Source organism: Nanorana parkeri, unplaced genomic scaffold, assembly GCF_000935625.1.
Source record: "Nanorana parkeri isolate BGI_ZX_2015 unplaced genomic scaffold, ASM93562v1 scaffold475, whole genome shotgun sequence".
Taxonomy (NCBI): domain Eukaryota; kingdom Metazoa; phylum Chordata; class Amphibia; order Anura; family Dicroglossidae; genus Nanorana; species Nanorana parkeri.
In genome coordinates, this window is record NW_017306743.1 from 1060861 (window position 1) to 1076903 (window position 16043).

Genomic DNA, 16043 nt, shown 5'->3' on the forward strand with positions numbered 1-16043 from the left:
TACGTTGGTGGTCAGTAGAGAAGTGCTCTCTTCCGTTGGTGGTCAGTAGAGAAGTGTTCTCTTACGTTGGTGGTCAGTAGAGAAGTGCTCCCATACATTGGTGGTCAGTAGAGAAGTGCTCTCTTCCGTTGGTGGTCAGTAGAGAAGTGTTCTCTTACATTGGTGGTCAGTAGAGAAGTGCTCTCTTCTGTTGGTGGTCAGTAGAGAAGTGCTCTCTTCTGTTGGTGGTCAGTAGAGAAGTGCTCCCATACATTGGTGGTCAGTAGAGAAGTGCTCTCTTCCGTTGGTGGTCAGTAGAGAAGTGTTCTCTTACATTGGTGGCCAGTAGAGAAGTGCTCTCTTACATTGGTGGTCAGTAGAGAAGTGTTCTCTTACATTGGTGGTCAGTAGAGAAGTGTTCTCTTACATTGGTGGTCAGTAGAGAAGTGTTCTCTTACATTGGTGGTCAGTAGAGAAGTGTTCTCTTACATTGGTGGTCAGTAGAGAAGTGCTCTCTTACATTGGTGGTCAGTAGAGAAGTGTTCTCTTACATTGGTGGTCAGTAGAGAAGTGCTCTCTTACATTGGTGGTCAGTAGAGAAGTGTTCTCTTACATTGGTGGTCAGTAGAGAAGTGTTCTCTTACATTGGTGGTCAGTAGAGAAGTGTTCTCTTACATTGGTGGTCAGTAGAGAAGTGCTCTCTTCCTTTGGTGGTCAGTAGAGAAGTGTTCTCTTACATTGGTGGTCAGTAGAGAAGTGTTCTCTTCCGTTGGTGGTCAGTAGAGAAGTGCTCTCTTCCGTTGGTGGTCAGTAGAGAAGTGTTCTCTTCCGTTGGTGGTCAGTAGAGAAGTGTTCTCTTCCGTTGGTGGTCAGTAGATAAGTGCTCTCTTCCGTTGGTGGTCAGTAGAGAAGTGTTCTCTTACATTGGTGGTCAGTAGAGAAGTGCTCCCATACATTGGTGGTCAGTAGAGAAGTGCTCCCATACATTGGAGGTCAGAAGAGAAGTGTTCTCTTACATTGGTGGTCAGAAGAGAAGTGCTGTCTTACGTTGGTGGTCATTAGAGAAGTGCTCCCATACATCCCATACATTGGGAATTTTGGGGGGGGGGAGGGGGTGACGACGAGGACAAAGGGGAGAGGAAAGTGTGATGGACTGAACTGTCACTGGGGCTGTTGGAGGAGCCTGGGGGCTTACCTCCTTCCTAATGACTATGGAGAACCCCCCTTGGACAGTGCGGGGTAGCCCCAATGCAAGGGATACATTTTATTCTGGCCGGAGTAGTTCTTTAAATATTTTTTCAAAATGGCTGCTTACATTTCTCTGCTCTTTTCTGAAAACTCCAGAATTTTTTCCTCTGCTATTTAACGGGTCTGGGGAGTTGACATGACTGTCCCCATCTGCACTGTGCCGGCAGAACTCAGTGTTAAACTAGATTTGAGTACTGTCTGTCCTAACAAAGGGTTAAAGGTCTACAAGCAATGTATGTAGATGTGCACCGAAACGAAAATTTCCAAACCCGAAATTAAAAAAATGTCAGGCCGAAACCGAAAATGTTTTTAATTTTAACTTGTTCAAATTTTTTCAAATATTTTATTTATTTTTTATAAACTTTTTACATTTTTACCAATTGCTACTGTGGGGGGATCATGTATTGTGCTGCTCTGTGGACCATGTATTGTGCTGCTCTGTGGACATGTATTGTGATCAGACATCTGTATTTAGCCCTGGTGAGAAACTGCGCTAAAATCATCAGTTTGTGTTTTCTTAGAAAAAAGTCACATGTCACTTTAAGAAAAAGTATCGGTAATTGGTATCGGCAAGTACATGAGGACAAGTACTTGTACTTGGTGTTAAAAAAGTGGTATCGGGACATCCCTAATAAATAGGGAAGCAGGTAGTTTACCACGACAGTAGAAGTGATTTCTGAAGATACGGGTAAACAACGCGATTTAACAGCCTTTGAACGTGGGATGATTGTTGGCGCTCGGAGCCATGGAGCGAGTATCAGCAAAACAGCAGAATTCGTTAAATGTTCAAGAGCAGCTGTTGTTAAAGTGTTTAAAGACTGGACTGTCAGCCGAAAATCTGGGTCTGAACGTGCGAATTGTGGCCGTCAGCGACTAGTCAATGTTGGGGCAGAACGGGGGAGGGGGCAAGACTGGTACAAGACAACAGAAGGGTAACAGCGCCGTGTCAGATTCCTCGCATCACCTTTCATCATCTCGTGGAGTCACGAGGCGGCCCAACGAAGTACTGATGGGGTGGTCATAATAATCTGGCCACTCAGTGTATATGCTTCATGCAATATTAATAATACAATAGAAATTATTGCTAATACAATTTCTTGCAATTAATAGTACTTATTCATAAGGCAACTTTTATAATGAGTTCTTTTTCCAGTAATGAGAAGGAAAAAAAAAGTCATAGTCTCTTTTGTTCTTTGTTAAGTTTGAGGCATGACGGTTATCAATCTCATTATAACACAGCCTGGCCCCATGGCCAGTCGTTATCTTGTGGTTGTTGTCTGGTACCCCCACAATTTATACCCTGGGAATGTATGTGGTAAGGCTCTTAAGAATTGTTGATATTCAAGTCTTTGTCCAGCAGGAGCCATGAACTCACATTCACCTCATATACTGATATAACAGACAGAACAAAGATGGCTTCCAGGATGCCCACGTTACAATATGTAGAATAATATGCATAGGCGTTATAGTTTAATTCCATTGTAGCCTCAATAGTTCTGACATACCCCTCCCCCCCTTATCACCCGAGTCAACTTGGGACATGACCAATGCCCAGGTGGGATGCTAGAGCAAGCAACTGAGGGCTCTAAGCTACCTGAGTGGCTGTGGGCGCCCCCCAACACCCAGTTGCCCCCCAATGAGATGCTGCCTGCGGTAACTGCCTCAGGTTGCCTCATTATGGACTGATGCCCTTACCGGATAACATCCCTTCAATATGTGTAAAATAGGGCTGTGGAAATTAACGATTAATTACCCGATTAATCGTAAAAAAATTTGATCGATTAAAATTCTTTGGATCAATAATGAAAACACTCACCTCTCCCGTCGAGTCCCGTCGGAGATCCGGTGACGTCGACGTCACCGGACTCCTCCCCCCTTCCCTTCATTAGCCGACTGAGCCACTTGGGCCGGTGATCTGTCGACACTTATCGAGTTCTGCGACCGCCTGACTTCCGGTTTTGTTACAACTAAGAGGTTTGCCCAAGAAACTTATTCTGCACGAGCGCCAGCCAAGGCATTGGCCTATACACATACAGCACAGCAATGAAGTAATAAAATGAACTAGGATCCCACTAATCCAGCACGTTATTATTCTGAGTTGCCCCACTCAAGCGGCGGCCATATTGAGTGGGGCACGTGAGATTAATAACGTGCTGGATTAGTGTGATCCTAGTTCATTTTATTACTTCATTGCTGTGCTGTATGTGTATAGGCCAATGTAGTTGGATCTGTATGTGCGTTATAATTGATCGAAATTAATCGATTAAATTTTTTTTCCATTAATCGAACACGAAATTTTTAATCAGTAACAGCCCTAGTGTAAAATAAAACATACAGTAATTCACTCTTGAATAATAAATATTTATTAAAAGACACAATTCTTAATATACAAATAAAACGTCCTATTTACAGCCTACAACCTTTAAAAAAACACACAAGCTACATGCACACATGGCTGGCAAATCCCACATAGTATTATATTTTTAGGACCTAGTCATTAATGCTGAACTCTAGCCAGATAAAAAAAAAATCATGCCGTTTTTATTTAACATTAAATCTATTTAGTGTAAGCAGCTAATTCTGACACACCCCTTCCCTTCATTAGCCGACTGAGCCACTTGGGCCGGTGATCTGTCGACACTTATCGAGTTCTGCGACCGCCTGACTTCCGGTTTTGTTACAACTAAGAGGTTTGCCCAAGAAACTTATTCTGCACGAGCGCCAGCCAAGGCATTGGCCTATACACATACAGCACAGCAATGAAGTAATAAAATGAACTAGGATCCCACTAATCCAGCACGTTATTATTCTGAGTTGCCCCACTCAAGCGGCGGCCATATTGAGTGGGGCACGTGAGATTAATAACGTGCTGGATTAGTGTGATCCTAGTTCATTTTATTACTTCATTGCTGTGCTGTATGTGTATAGGCCAATGTAGTTGGATCTGTATGTGCGTTATAATTGATCGAAATTAATCGATTAAATTTTTTTTCCATTAATCGAACACGAAATTTTTAATCAGTAACAGCCCTAGTGTAAAATAAAACATACAGTAATTCACTCTTGAATAATAAATATTTATTAAAAGACACAATTCTTAATATACAAATAAAACGTCCTATTTACAGCCTACAACCTTTAAAAAAACACACAAGCTACATGCACACATGGCTGGCAAATCCCACATAGTATTATATTTTTAGGACCTAGTCATTAATGCTGAACTCTAGCCAGATAAAAAAAAAATCATGCCGTTTTTATTTAACATTAAATCTATTTAGTGTAAGCAGCTAATTCTGACACAATATCAGTGTCTCTGTAAGGAGGCATTGTACTCTGAGCCAATCAGGCACTGCTACATGCACATGTGCTGCCACAGGATGAGATGACCTCATCAGTCTGCTGCTGCTCCTTCCTCATTCAATCATAGGCTAGAAGCAGGGAGTTGACTTAGCTGTGCTGCTCAATGGCAGTGAGAGACCAACAAGGTCATCGATCAGCATTTAAAGTTCAGCATTCACTTTTACTGTATGGGTAATGTCATAATTAAGTGTTAGGGTCAGCCTAAGTGTTGGGTATCCGGGCATAAGGGGCTACACTTTATTTCCGCACTTGTTATCCTGTAGCAGTTTCTTATTGCCACAACAAAACATTTACAAATTGGAAGATATTTCACTGGGACGGGCTTGTAATGGCACTTCGTGGCTGTAGTGTAACTGCTGAGGTCCCCTGCAGAGTCGAGATGGAGACAGGGTGGCACTTCGGAAGGTTAGGTCTCGCTGGTAGTCCGAGTGGGCTGGCTGATGGCTGACGTGGTAGTAAGCATCACTCCTACCCAACTGGGGAGCTGGGGCACTCTGTGCTCGTGGGTGATAGGTGTTGTAGTAAGGGGGGGGCATTGAATAGGACACGGCATACTCCTTCTGGTACCGTATTGTGTAGTGTCCGCTGTACTGAGAGCTATTATTCCTGCCGATCAATCCTGATTTAGCGCTTTGGCATGCCACTGCTTTTTCATTGTACGGGGCACCTATAAAAACAGAGCAGGTTAAGGAGTTCGGTATGCAATAAATATGATATAATATGCTATATTCAACGGGATTCCTTACTGCCGTACTGCACCTGTCATGACTGTGTACTGAAAATAAAAGCCTGTCCCCTGCAAACATGCTGTAGAGTGGGGAAGCAGTGGTCTCTGTGCAGAGGTCCACCATGCTGCCTGCTGAGTCAGACTTATAGCTCTACAATCAGCTGATAGGAGTGCTCTGGCTCTGACTCAGCAGAAAGCATGTCAGACATCTGCAGAGAGTCCACTGCTTCTACACAGAGAGCAAAGATTCTTCTCTGCAGCAGTGACGTGCGGTACCTCTTGCTCCAGGGTGAGGCATTCCCCAGCCTCGCCCCCAGCATGTCCTGCCCCACCCCCTGCCGTCCGAACCCCTGCTCCCTGCCGGATGAAGCACCGCCCCTACCGGGCGCAGCCCGTCCCCAAGCTAGTGTAAAAAGGACTTGCTTGTCACTGCTGAGGCATCGAGATCGATGGACCCCCAGCATGTTGACATCCCGCCTCCAGTTTGCCAATGCCCCGACCCCAACCCTGTCACCAAGCTATGTGTGGAGGAGGAAGGGAGGAGACAGGGAGGAGCCTCTCCGTCCCTTACTTGCTCCTCACTGCTGAGGCGCTCCGTCTATGACAGGTTACAAAGCGGTGAGGATTTCCCTACTGTGTAACCTGTTAGATGCCGATCTGAACGGAGAAAAAGCTGTCAGCTTCAGACATGAAGCTGACAGCTTTTTCCTTCATAATTCTAGGTGAGGCTCTGCCTCCCCTGTCTGCACGTCCCTGCTCTGCAGCATGGCAGCAGGGGACAGGCTTTTTCATTCAGGCTGTGGCTGCTTAAAACAATCTGTTAGACATGTTTGATGCATCTGGAATGTATTTCATTAATTTGAACTTAAAGGAGAACTGTGGGGTTGATGCTTTTCCACATAGTTCTCCTTAGGGTAACGGGAGGGCACAAACTAGCGTCTTCCCGTCACCCTAGGCTCAGTATACCGCGAGCTGTACCTCGTGGTATACTGAGGCGCTGAAGCGGATCCCGATAATTGTGCCGGGATCCGCCCAGCTGCGTGACTGACAGCTGGCTCTGCCTATCTAGAGGCAGAGCCAGCTGTACCCGCCCCCTCCCCCGTCCGTTCCGCCAGTCAGCGCTGGCGGATCGGAGGGGGCAATCCAGCCCCTCCCCCTGTCACGGCAGAGAGCCGTGACAGGATCGAGAGGTGAGCGAACGCCGGTAAGTGTTCGCTCACCTCCCGATCTACTGAGCCGACCTGTGACAGTCTCATTGTCACAGGTCGGCTAGAACTATGAGGTGAGTGAAAAGCACTCACCTCATAGTTCTCCTTTAAGGTCCCGTTGCAGCTTAAACGAGACCTGTACTGACAAAATACACGGGCTGCCTCTGCCGAATGCCATGCTGATTCAAAGGCTTCATTACTTTGAGACCACTGCCCTGAAACAAGTATGCAGATCAGCCCAATTGAAGTCTAAGGTTAAATTAGCTAAAAACATTTCAGGTGCATCAAAACAAAAGCAGCCACAGCCCGAGTAGATAAGCCTGTCCACCGGCCAGCATGCTGCAAAGTGTAACCCTTGTTCTCTGGAGAAGCAGTGGTCTCTCTGCAGAGGCTCAGCACACCTCCTACATAGTCAGACCTATAACTCGCCAATCAGCAGTGCTCACACTCCCTGCTGATTGGACAGTTCTAGCTCTGACTCAGCAGGGGACGTGTCAGACCTCCGCAGAGAGACCACTGCTTTCCCACAGAGAGCAAGGGTTCCACTCAAGAAAACAAAGTGTTATACTTTCAGCACCTCTTGTATTTGATACACCTGGAAATGATTTAGCTTATTTGAACAGTTGGGCTCTAAAGATGAAAAGTGATAGGTAGTAAATCCTACCTGTCTGTTGCTGGGTGGGCAACACACTTCCTTTCTTCACACCTTCCCTGCTGGTGTCAGAGGCACTGTCATTGAAGTCACTGTCGCCTTTCCCACTGTCCTTGGCACTGAATTGCTCTGGTGATAGGCAACTGAAAAGAAAATGTTATATATGTTATACATTTATATCTTGGAGTTTTCTTTTAAATATATATACATATTTATTATAATGTAGAACATTATATTCATTTATAGTTTTTGATACCATAGAGCAGCGGCTCTCAACCAGGGGTCGCCCTGGGAGTCTCCCGCTTTTAGATAGCGGCTCCTGGCCGCCGGGAGAGAAACACTTTCTCCCGGAAAGGTTTACTCTGCTCGATCTAGCGATCCTGCGATCGTTTTTTTTTTTCTGACATCGGGGGCCGCCGTAAGTCAGAAAAAAAAACAAAAAACCACCATAGGAAGGCATAGCTAGATTCCAATTGGCTATTTCACTTTGCAATAGCCAGTAGCAAGCTAGCTATTGCACCCGCCCTCTGCTGCTGCCAATCAGCAGAGGGGGACCTGCAGTTCTCCATCAGGTCCTCTTATAGTGATTGACAGCAGCAGAGGGCGGGTGCATTAGCTAGTTTGCTATTGGCTATTGCAAAGTGAAATAGCCAATAGGAATCTAGCTATGCATTCCTATGGTGTTTTTTCTTTATTCTGACGGCGTACGCCAGTGGTGAGAGTCCTCCTCAGCCCTCTCCTAGCGCAGCAGTGTCAGTTCTCCAGCCACGCCGCCAAATGTTGCTGCAGCAGCCGCGTCAACCCTAAATTTTACCGTTGGGGGTCACCACAACTTGGCAAATGTTACCAAGGGGTCCCGGCCCTAGAAAGGTTGAGAACCACTGCCGTAGAGGGACATTTTAAATAATTTTCAGGTTTTAGGGCCCCCCTGCTAAAGTGAATTCATAGGGGGTCAATGGGAAAAATGCCCCTTATGTTGGTGGTCACAATGTCCCTTACAATGGTGGTCAGTGAAAAGAATGCCTCTTACATGAGTGGTGAGTGGAAAGAATTACCTCAGCCGGCTTAGCCCCCCGAATCAAGATTTTTGAACAAAACTTATGCAGTTTGTTAGATCTTTGTTAGATCAGGTTAGATCAATTGTTGTTTGCGTTAGATCTCACATAGAAGATATAGATATTAACAGTTATTTTCTGTCCCTCTATGCCAGCAGGTGTGTCAAACTCAATTTAATCGTGGGCCGCATCAACATTATGATTGCCCTCAAACGTATCTGTAAGACTATATAAAATGTATCTAATCTTTATCATAATTGCCTCTGCATTCGATTATCGCTGGTTTTAGTAATAACTTAATACCTAGGTCTGGAAGTAGAAGTCTAGGAAATGGCCTGGTGGGCCGGATTTGGCCCCTGGTTCTTGAGTTTGACACATGTGCTCTATGGTATCAAAAAGGTTCAGAAACTATAAATGAATATAATGTTCTACATTGGTAGAACTCTTACAGACAGCTAAAAATATATCTAGTGTCATCAGGCCCGGATTACCCACAAGGCCAACGAGGCCCGGCAGGGCGCAGAGGGGCAGCAGCGGTGTCCTTGTTGGGAGGTTGCGTGCGCCGGGCGGTAAGTTGCTCTCTCTACATTTAGTCCTGCTTTGCACAAGCAGGACTAAATGTAGAGTGAGGGAAGCAGATTGTTTGTTTACATATGATCTCGGCGATGTCGCCGAGATCACATGTAAAAAGTCTGCAGCCTCCCCACCTCCTCTTCCCTCCCCCCTGCACTTACCTCTCTCCTCCTGGTTCCGTCCTCCAGGCTCCGCCACCGAGTCTCTCCTCACTGCAGGGAGCAGAGCGGCAGGGTTAAAAGTAACCCTGCCGCTCCGTGTAGACAGTGAGAGGGGAGAGCAGTGCTCTTCCTCTCTCAGCTGTCACAGAAGTTCCAGCACAGTGCTGTGCTGGAACTCCTGTATTGGAGGTGACAGGGTCAATAAAGAGAACCTGTCACCTACAAATGCTATCGCACAAGGGATTGTTTTCTCCTGTGTGATAGCAATAAAGTTAGGTGACATTTTTTTTTTAATTCGATTATCGCTGGTTTTAGTAATAACTTAATACCTAGGTCTGGAAGTAGAAGTCTAGGAAATGGCCTGGTGGGCCGGATTTGGCCCCTGGTTCTTGAGTTTGACACATGTGCTCTATGGTATCAAAAAGGTTCAGAAACTATAAATGAATATAATGTTCTACATTGGTAGAACTCTTACAGACAGCTAAAAATATATCTAGTGTCATCAGGCCCGGATTACCCACAAGGCCAACGAGGCCCGGCAGGGCGCAGAGGGGCAGCAGCGGTGTCCTTGTTGGGAGGTTGCGTGCGCCGGGCGGTAAGTTGCTCTCTCTACATTTAGTCCTGCTTTGCACAAGCAGGACTAAATGTAGAGTGAGGGAAGCAGATTGTTTGTTTACATATGATCTCGGCGATGTCGCCGAGATCACATGTAAAAAGTCTGCAGCCTCCCCACCTCCTCTTCCCTCCCCCCTGCACTTACCTCTCTCCTCCTGGTTCCGTCCTCCAGGCTCCGCCACCGAGTCTCTCCTCACTGCAGGGAGCAGAGCGGCAGGGTTAAAAGTAACCCTGCCGCTCCGTGTAGACAGTGAGAGGGGAGAGCAGTGCTCTTCCTCTCTCAGCTGTCACAGAAGTTCCAGCACAGTGCTGTGCTGGAACTCCTGTATTGGAGGTGACAGGGTCAATAAAGAGAACCTGTCACCTACAAATGCTATCGCACAAGGGATTGTTTTCTCCTGTGTGATAGCAATAAAGTTAGGTGACATTTTTTTTTTAATTGAGGAAGGAACTATGCAAGCACCATCAGATAGGAGGTTAGCCATCTGCAGTTCCTAGCGACCTCAGGAGAAGCCCTAAGGTTCCACTGATCCCTAGGTGAGAATGGCTGATGTAGAGAATGCAAAAAATTGGGAGAACATTTGGGTGGTGAGTTGTTTGACGTATTGGATAATTGTTACCTTGTACCATCCGCTGTCTTTTCTTGCTGTGTACCATCTGCTATCTTTTCTTGCTGCCAGTCAGACAAAGGAGCACCAACTGAGCTCTGAAAATAAAATAAATAAAAGTACAATTTAGTGTATAAGTAGGTTTCTGTCTTCCTCAATAATCTACAAAAGATACCACTATAATGGCACTAAAACGAAGGCTTTAACACAACAGTGATACCTGTGTGATGAAAATCATCCACCAACTATTGTCCCTGGATTGAAATTTACTTAGGGGTCAGCTAGAGCCTTTGCAGAGCCCTTAGTCACTTTGCTCTGCATTGGACAAGACGTAGGAGGTTCAATTCCCAAAGCTAAAACACCAGAAAAAGGGTCCTTATTTTTTTTAAATAAAAAGTGACCGCAGTTTTCAGCTGATTCCAAAGAGATTTAAAAATTACCATCACATGGCTGAAAATAAAGATCCTTATCTTTGTGTTAAGCTTAATGAATGAAGTCCAATATTGGTATCCTGCCTCTCTATTGGCCTACAGAGTTCAGCAGCCAACACCATACATCCAAGGGCCCATTTTCACAAAGGTGCACATTGAAAATGCATGGTATGGTTTGTGGTATAAAGTGTTAATTTGCCGGCATTGCAGATAATGTGTATGCAAGGATGCAACTTCTTAAATGCTAATGTGCACACCTAGAATGAGCATGTGTATGAGAATTAGTACCCCTAGATCCCAAGTGATTCATAACAGAGCTATAGGCATGTTAATTTCCAAACAGTATGCAGCAGGTGTGGCTACACAGAAACGTTTTCTAAGCTAACGTATACAAGGATACTAGTTTTTATTATTTAACACATAAAAAATGGTCTATTGGTCTCCTTATCTGTAGAAGTAGTTACAAGCATATTTCTCTATGAATTTTCATTTCTAAAAAATATATGCTGGCAACCTTCCATTGTAGTATGTAAAAGCAGGCAGTACTTACATTTGAAGCTGAATGCAGGTCCCTACATTGGTCTCTACTGGATGTCAGACTGCAGCTCTCGGATTCCGTGCTGACCGACAGTTGACAAGAGTCAGAGGAGGTAGAGGAGGAATCCTTAGGAGTGGCTGTGGTATTGAGAAGCCGGTCTTCTGCTTCCCTCCGGCGCTCTTGGGATTCCTGCTTAGAACGTCCAGTTCGGCCTTTACAGGTACAAGCCACGAATAAGATGGCAACTAGCAGCAAAGTGCAACCTCCTGATAATACAGCGATGAAGATAATGGATAGATCTAATTTCTGCTGCTCTTCCTCTACTGACTGCATGACAACTATCTCCACATTAGAGGGAGGACTGTCAGTGAGAATGAACTTTATGGTGGCATTGCAGGACAAGGAAGGCCTACCACTGTCATAGACTACAACCACAATGCTAAGGTCCACATCTTGTGTTGGCTTTATTATCCTGCGTAGTGAAACTTCCCCACTTGCTCTGTTAATGGTAAAGAGCTTGTGTTTGTCCTGTTGTATGGTATAAGTAAGTTGTGAGTTCAGTCCTTCATCTGCGTCCACAGCTTTTACTTTAAGCACTAAGTAATTTTGTGGAGACTTGACTGACAACAAAACGTCTGCTGATCCATTGTCTATCAAAGGAGATATTATCACCGGGGGGTTGTCATTTCTATCAAGTATTTTTATTTTCAACTGAGTACGAGTTGAAAGTTTGGGAACACCGTGGTCGCTGGCCTCAATTTCAAGGTCGATTTCTTTAAGCTTTTCATAGTCCAAAGATCTAACAGTACGGAGGATTCCGGAGTCAACATCAACAACAACAAATGTAGACAAAGACTGACCCATTATCTTTCCATCTAATAGTCTGTAAGAAACTTTGCCATTGTGCCCTAGGTCAGGGTCTTTGGCCACAACTGTGGCGATATATGCCCCAGGGACATTATTCTCCAAGACAGATACTTCATACAGTGATTTAGTAAATGAAGGGGCATTGTCATTCTCATCACTCACCCAGATTTTATAGTGTTTGGTCATCTTCAGTGAAGGGAATCCAAGGTCTTCAGCCACAATTGTCAGGTTGTATTCAGCTATCATTTCTCGGTCAAGTAGTGAGGTGGTGACGATCATGAAACTATTCTCGCTGGCTTGATGTAGCTTGAAGTGCTCATGGCCAAAAAGTGTACAATGAACTTGTCCATTTATCCCAGAGTCTCTGTCTTCTACACTGATCAGTGCAATAAAACTGTCTTTAGCAGCTGCTTCAGTGATATAGGCTACCCCCATGCTAGTAGACGTTAAGGGAGTGATAGTAATTGCTGGGGTATTATCATTGACATCTATAATATGCACTGTGACTTTGCAGGTTGCAGTTAGTGGGTTAGGACCCATATCTTGTGCCTGGACATCAAACTCATAAAAATGTTTAGTCTCAAAATCTACTTCACCTTCTAAAGATATAGCGCCTGACTTAGCATCAATTTTAAAAAGCTGACGTACCTCTTCGGACACCTGAGCACTGAAGCCATATATAATTTCTCCATTTGCACCCTCATCATAGTCAACTGCATTGAGGTCTAAAAGTAGATATCCCACAGAAGCATCCTCCAACAAGTCCACAGTGAGGGAACTCTTCTCAAAGACTGGAGTGTTATCATTGAAGTCCAGGACACGGATATTAACCTTTGTGCTTCCAGAGAGTGGAGGGCTTCCACCGTCACTAGCCACCAACTCCAAGGTATATAAGGACTCAGTTTCTCTATCAAGTTCTTTCATAAGAATCAGTTCAGCATATTTCAGTCCATCTGCCCTGGTCTGTACATCAATACCAAAGTGACTGTTTCCAGAGATGAGATAATCCTGGACAGAGTTCAGACCTATATCTTCATCTACTGCCATCTGTAAAGGGATTCTGGTACCCACTGGAGCTGCTTCAGAGACATCCACATGCATCTCAGAGTTTGGAAAGTGCGGGCTGTGGTCATTAATATCCCTCACCTCCACCTTGACATTAATGAGTTTGAATTGATCTGTGGAAAAACTGACCATATCCAGAGACAGAATGCAGTTTGAAGAGCCCCGGCAAATTCTTTCCCGGTCTATCCTTTTCACAATACTCAGCTGGCCATCGCTCTCCCGAACATGGATGAAGGAGCTGTTGGATTGCTTCATCAGTCGAAAATTGGTAGCAGGTTCCTCCGTAGCATTAAATACTGAGTGATGGGATAAAACTGCAATCACCGTTCCAGTGGCTTCTTCTTCATTGGTGTAGAGATGGATGGTTTCACCGAAACATAAAGACGAAAAGAGGCTCGACAAGAGTACCAGTCTGACTGGAAGAAAGCAGAACATTTTTTTGTGCTTGAAGCTCAAGTATGTGCCTAGGTTCGGTTCTGTAGATGAGAGTTCAGCTCAAGTAGCTTCACGGTGATCTAATGAGCCTGGTCCTCTCTCCACTCAAGTTACATGCTCAATGTTCAATGATATGCAAATAGCACTGACACAGCAGTCACCAATCTCTGGTCTCTAGGACAAATGGTCAATGTGGCTGGACAAATGAAGTTGCAATTAACACTAGTCTCAGCAGGAGTCCAGCTAATATACTGCTAGACACATACGGAGTGTAAGTCAAATATACATTTCAAACTTGCACAGGAAACACAGTTAAAGTGCACTAGAAGACATATGTGATTAAGCCAAGCTTGTTGTTAATGAAAAGTAAATATCAACTTACATAGTATGACAACAGCTGTCTGAGGACATAAAATGAATAAACCAGCAAAGTTCTTTACCTGAATGGTAACGTGTATTTGATAGTGTATTGCTAGCCAGGACGAGTCAGCTTTTTGGCTACTACACTTAAGAAAAACCCCATAGAAACACAATAATAGTCTGATACCTTATATTTGTATGTTATGATCAGACTTGTTTTGGAAGCAAACCTCTATTGGTTGAAAGCTTTTCACTGGCCTAGGATAGACTTGAGATAACAATGATGATCCAGCCATTTTTAGGCCATCAGTGGGTGTCCAGACATTGTTGGCCAACTGCACTCAAGAAAACTTGTTTTGATAATAATTATTTCCTCATTTTGGTTAGTAGTGATTCAAAAATCAGCTTCTACTTTCCAAATTCTTCCTCCCCCCTCCATTGACATGAATTGGACCTGTGTCTTTATTCAACCTCAATAACTATGCAACTATGTAAATTGTACTCTCAGCTGAGCTAGGCATATAGGTTTCTGGAGGACTCTGGGGACATTTTAGGCTTACTACAGATTTTACAGAATGGTTGGACCCGCATACATGATTAGACCTTCCCAGTGTCATCTCAGGCCAATCTACTTGGAGGCACATGCATGATCAGACCATCTCTTATTGTCTCCTCATTGTATTGGTCATTAGTATTGCACTTGCTGATCATCCTGACTCCTCAGATGGATTATTATAGATATTTATATAGCACCAACATTTTGCAAAGCACTTTACATTCAAATCAGTCCCTGCCCTCAAGGAGCTTACAATCTAAGGTCCCATCTCACATGCATACACACATACTACAGCCAATTTAGAGAGGAGCCAATTAACCTTCCAGCATCTCCTTGGGAGGAAACCAGAGAGCACAGGGAGAACATGCAAACTCCATGCAGATAGTGTCCTGACAAGGATTCAAACCAGGGAGCCTTAGGGGTGCAAGGCAGAAGTGCTAAGCAGTAAACTACTGTGCTGAATTGGGAGATCTCTTGCTTCCTCAATGCAAGGATGACGACACAGTGGTATACCTGCTTGCTTCTTCACAATGATCGTACCGTGGCCATAACTCATGCCTATAGCTATTGTGAGCTGAACTCTCAATTTTCTTTCTGATCTTCTTAGGCAAAATTTGCTTTTAAAAAATCAACTTTTATTTCTTTATATAAAGGGAGTGCCTTTCAGAGAATTTAGTTTATTTAATTTAGTGTTTGTAATTGTTTCTTTTTCATATCATTATGTGCATTTGATCCTTATATGTGTACTGTCTCTTTAAATGTTATATTTTTTTAACCATTTTTTGTTGCTGTCTGTGTTTTTCTTTCTGTAAGAAAATGTAAAATAATGGGGGTAATAAGGTGCCAGATGTTGATAGCAGAACAGGTCCTGGATAGTTAAAAGGAGCTTCCGCAATAATCAGAAGCCATTTAAAGCCCATAGCACCAATACAAACCACCAAAAACACCACCTTAAAGTAGTTGTAAAGTCCCGGCATATCTTCTCCGGTTATAACATCAGCATTGTAATAGGAATACATTCTAGAGTTGTCTTTGATAATGCAATGCAATGAAAGCTTACATGTGATGCAATCTCCATTTCTCAAAATTACATATCCCATTATGCATTGCTTCCAGCAAGCAATGATAACGTTACATTGTTCAAACATTTGAGTTGTAGTTCAGACGGTAGGCTCTGTGAGAGTGGTGACACATGGAAGTGGATATTCACAGGGCTGAATGAAAAGGAAGTCCTCCATATGGGCATCGTCAATAAATCAGTTTACAAACCTCTAGATGGATATGGTTATTAGGAGTGGGATACAACTTATGAAAATGCAATATACAAATATATTAGACAGATTTCTTGTCGTGTCTTTTCCAGCTGACAAGGTTCTTACCGGACAGGAAGTGAGGGAAACTCTCAGCAACACAGACAGAAATAAAAATAGTTTTTAAGTAGAAACGTGGAAGGCTAGGGCCCTATGTCAGATATTTTGCTCTGTCTGTGACTCTGTTGGAGATTTCTCCTCAATACCTGTCCAGCTGACAAGGTTCTACAAGACAGGAAGTGAGGGGAACTCTCAGCAACACAGTAACGCTGTTGTAGATTCCCCCCCCCCC

The 16043-nt window shown here is 44.1% G+C and overlaps 1 protein-coding gene across 1 annotated transcript; it reads right to left on the reverse strand.

The window, feature by feature from the left end:
* Positions 1-4880: 4880 nt before the first annotated feature.
* Positions 4881-13525, reverse strand: LOC108790446 (protocadherin-8-like). The gene is made up of 6 exons (XM_018560702.1): positions 11171-13525; positions 10209-10287; positions 9727-9777; positions 8967-9017; positions 7190-7306; positions 4881-5257 (listed from the first exon to the last, which is right to left on the reverse strand). Exons 1-6 carry the CDS (start codon positions 13523-13525, stop codon positions 4881-4883), a joined length of 3030 nt encoding a protein of 1009 aa, XP_018416204.1.
* Positions 13526-16043: the final 2518 nt, after the last annotated feature.

What these genes read in the sequence shown, in the direction of transcription:
- LOC108790446 (XM_018560702.1), bottom strand. Translation starts at nt 13,525, where the DNA reads ATGTTCTGCTTTCTTCCAGTCAGACTGGTACTCTTGTCGAGCCTCTTT. An exon ending in ACCTGCATTCAGCTTCAAAT is followed by an intron (nt 10,288 to 11,170) that starts GTAAGTACTGCC and finishes TTTTATTTTCAG; the next exon opens with AGCTCAGTTGGTGCTCCTTT. An exon ending in ACGGAACCAGGAGGAGAGAG is followed by an intron (nt 9,018 to 9,726) that starts GTAAGTGCAGGG and finishes TGCTCCCTGCAG; the next exon opens with TGAGGAGAGACTCGGTGGCG.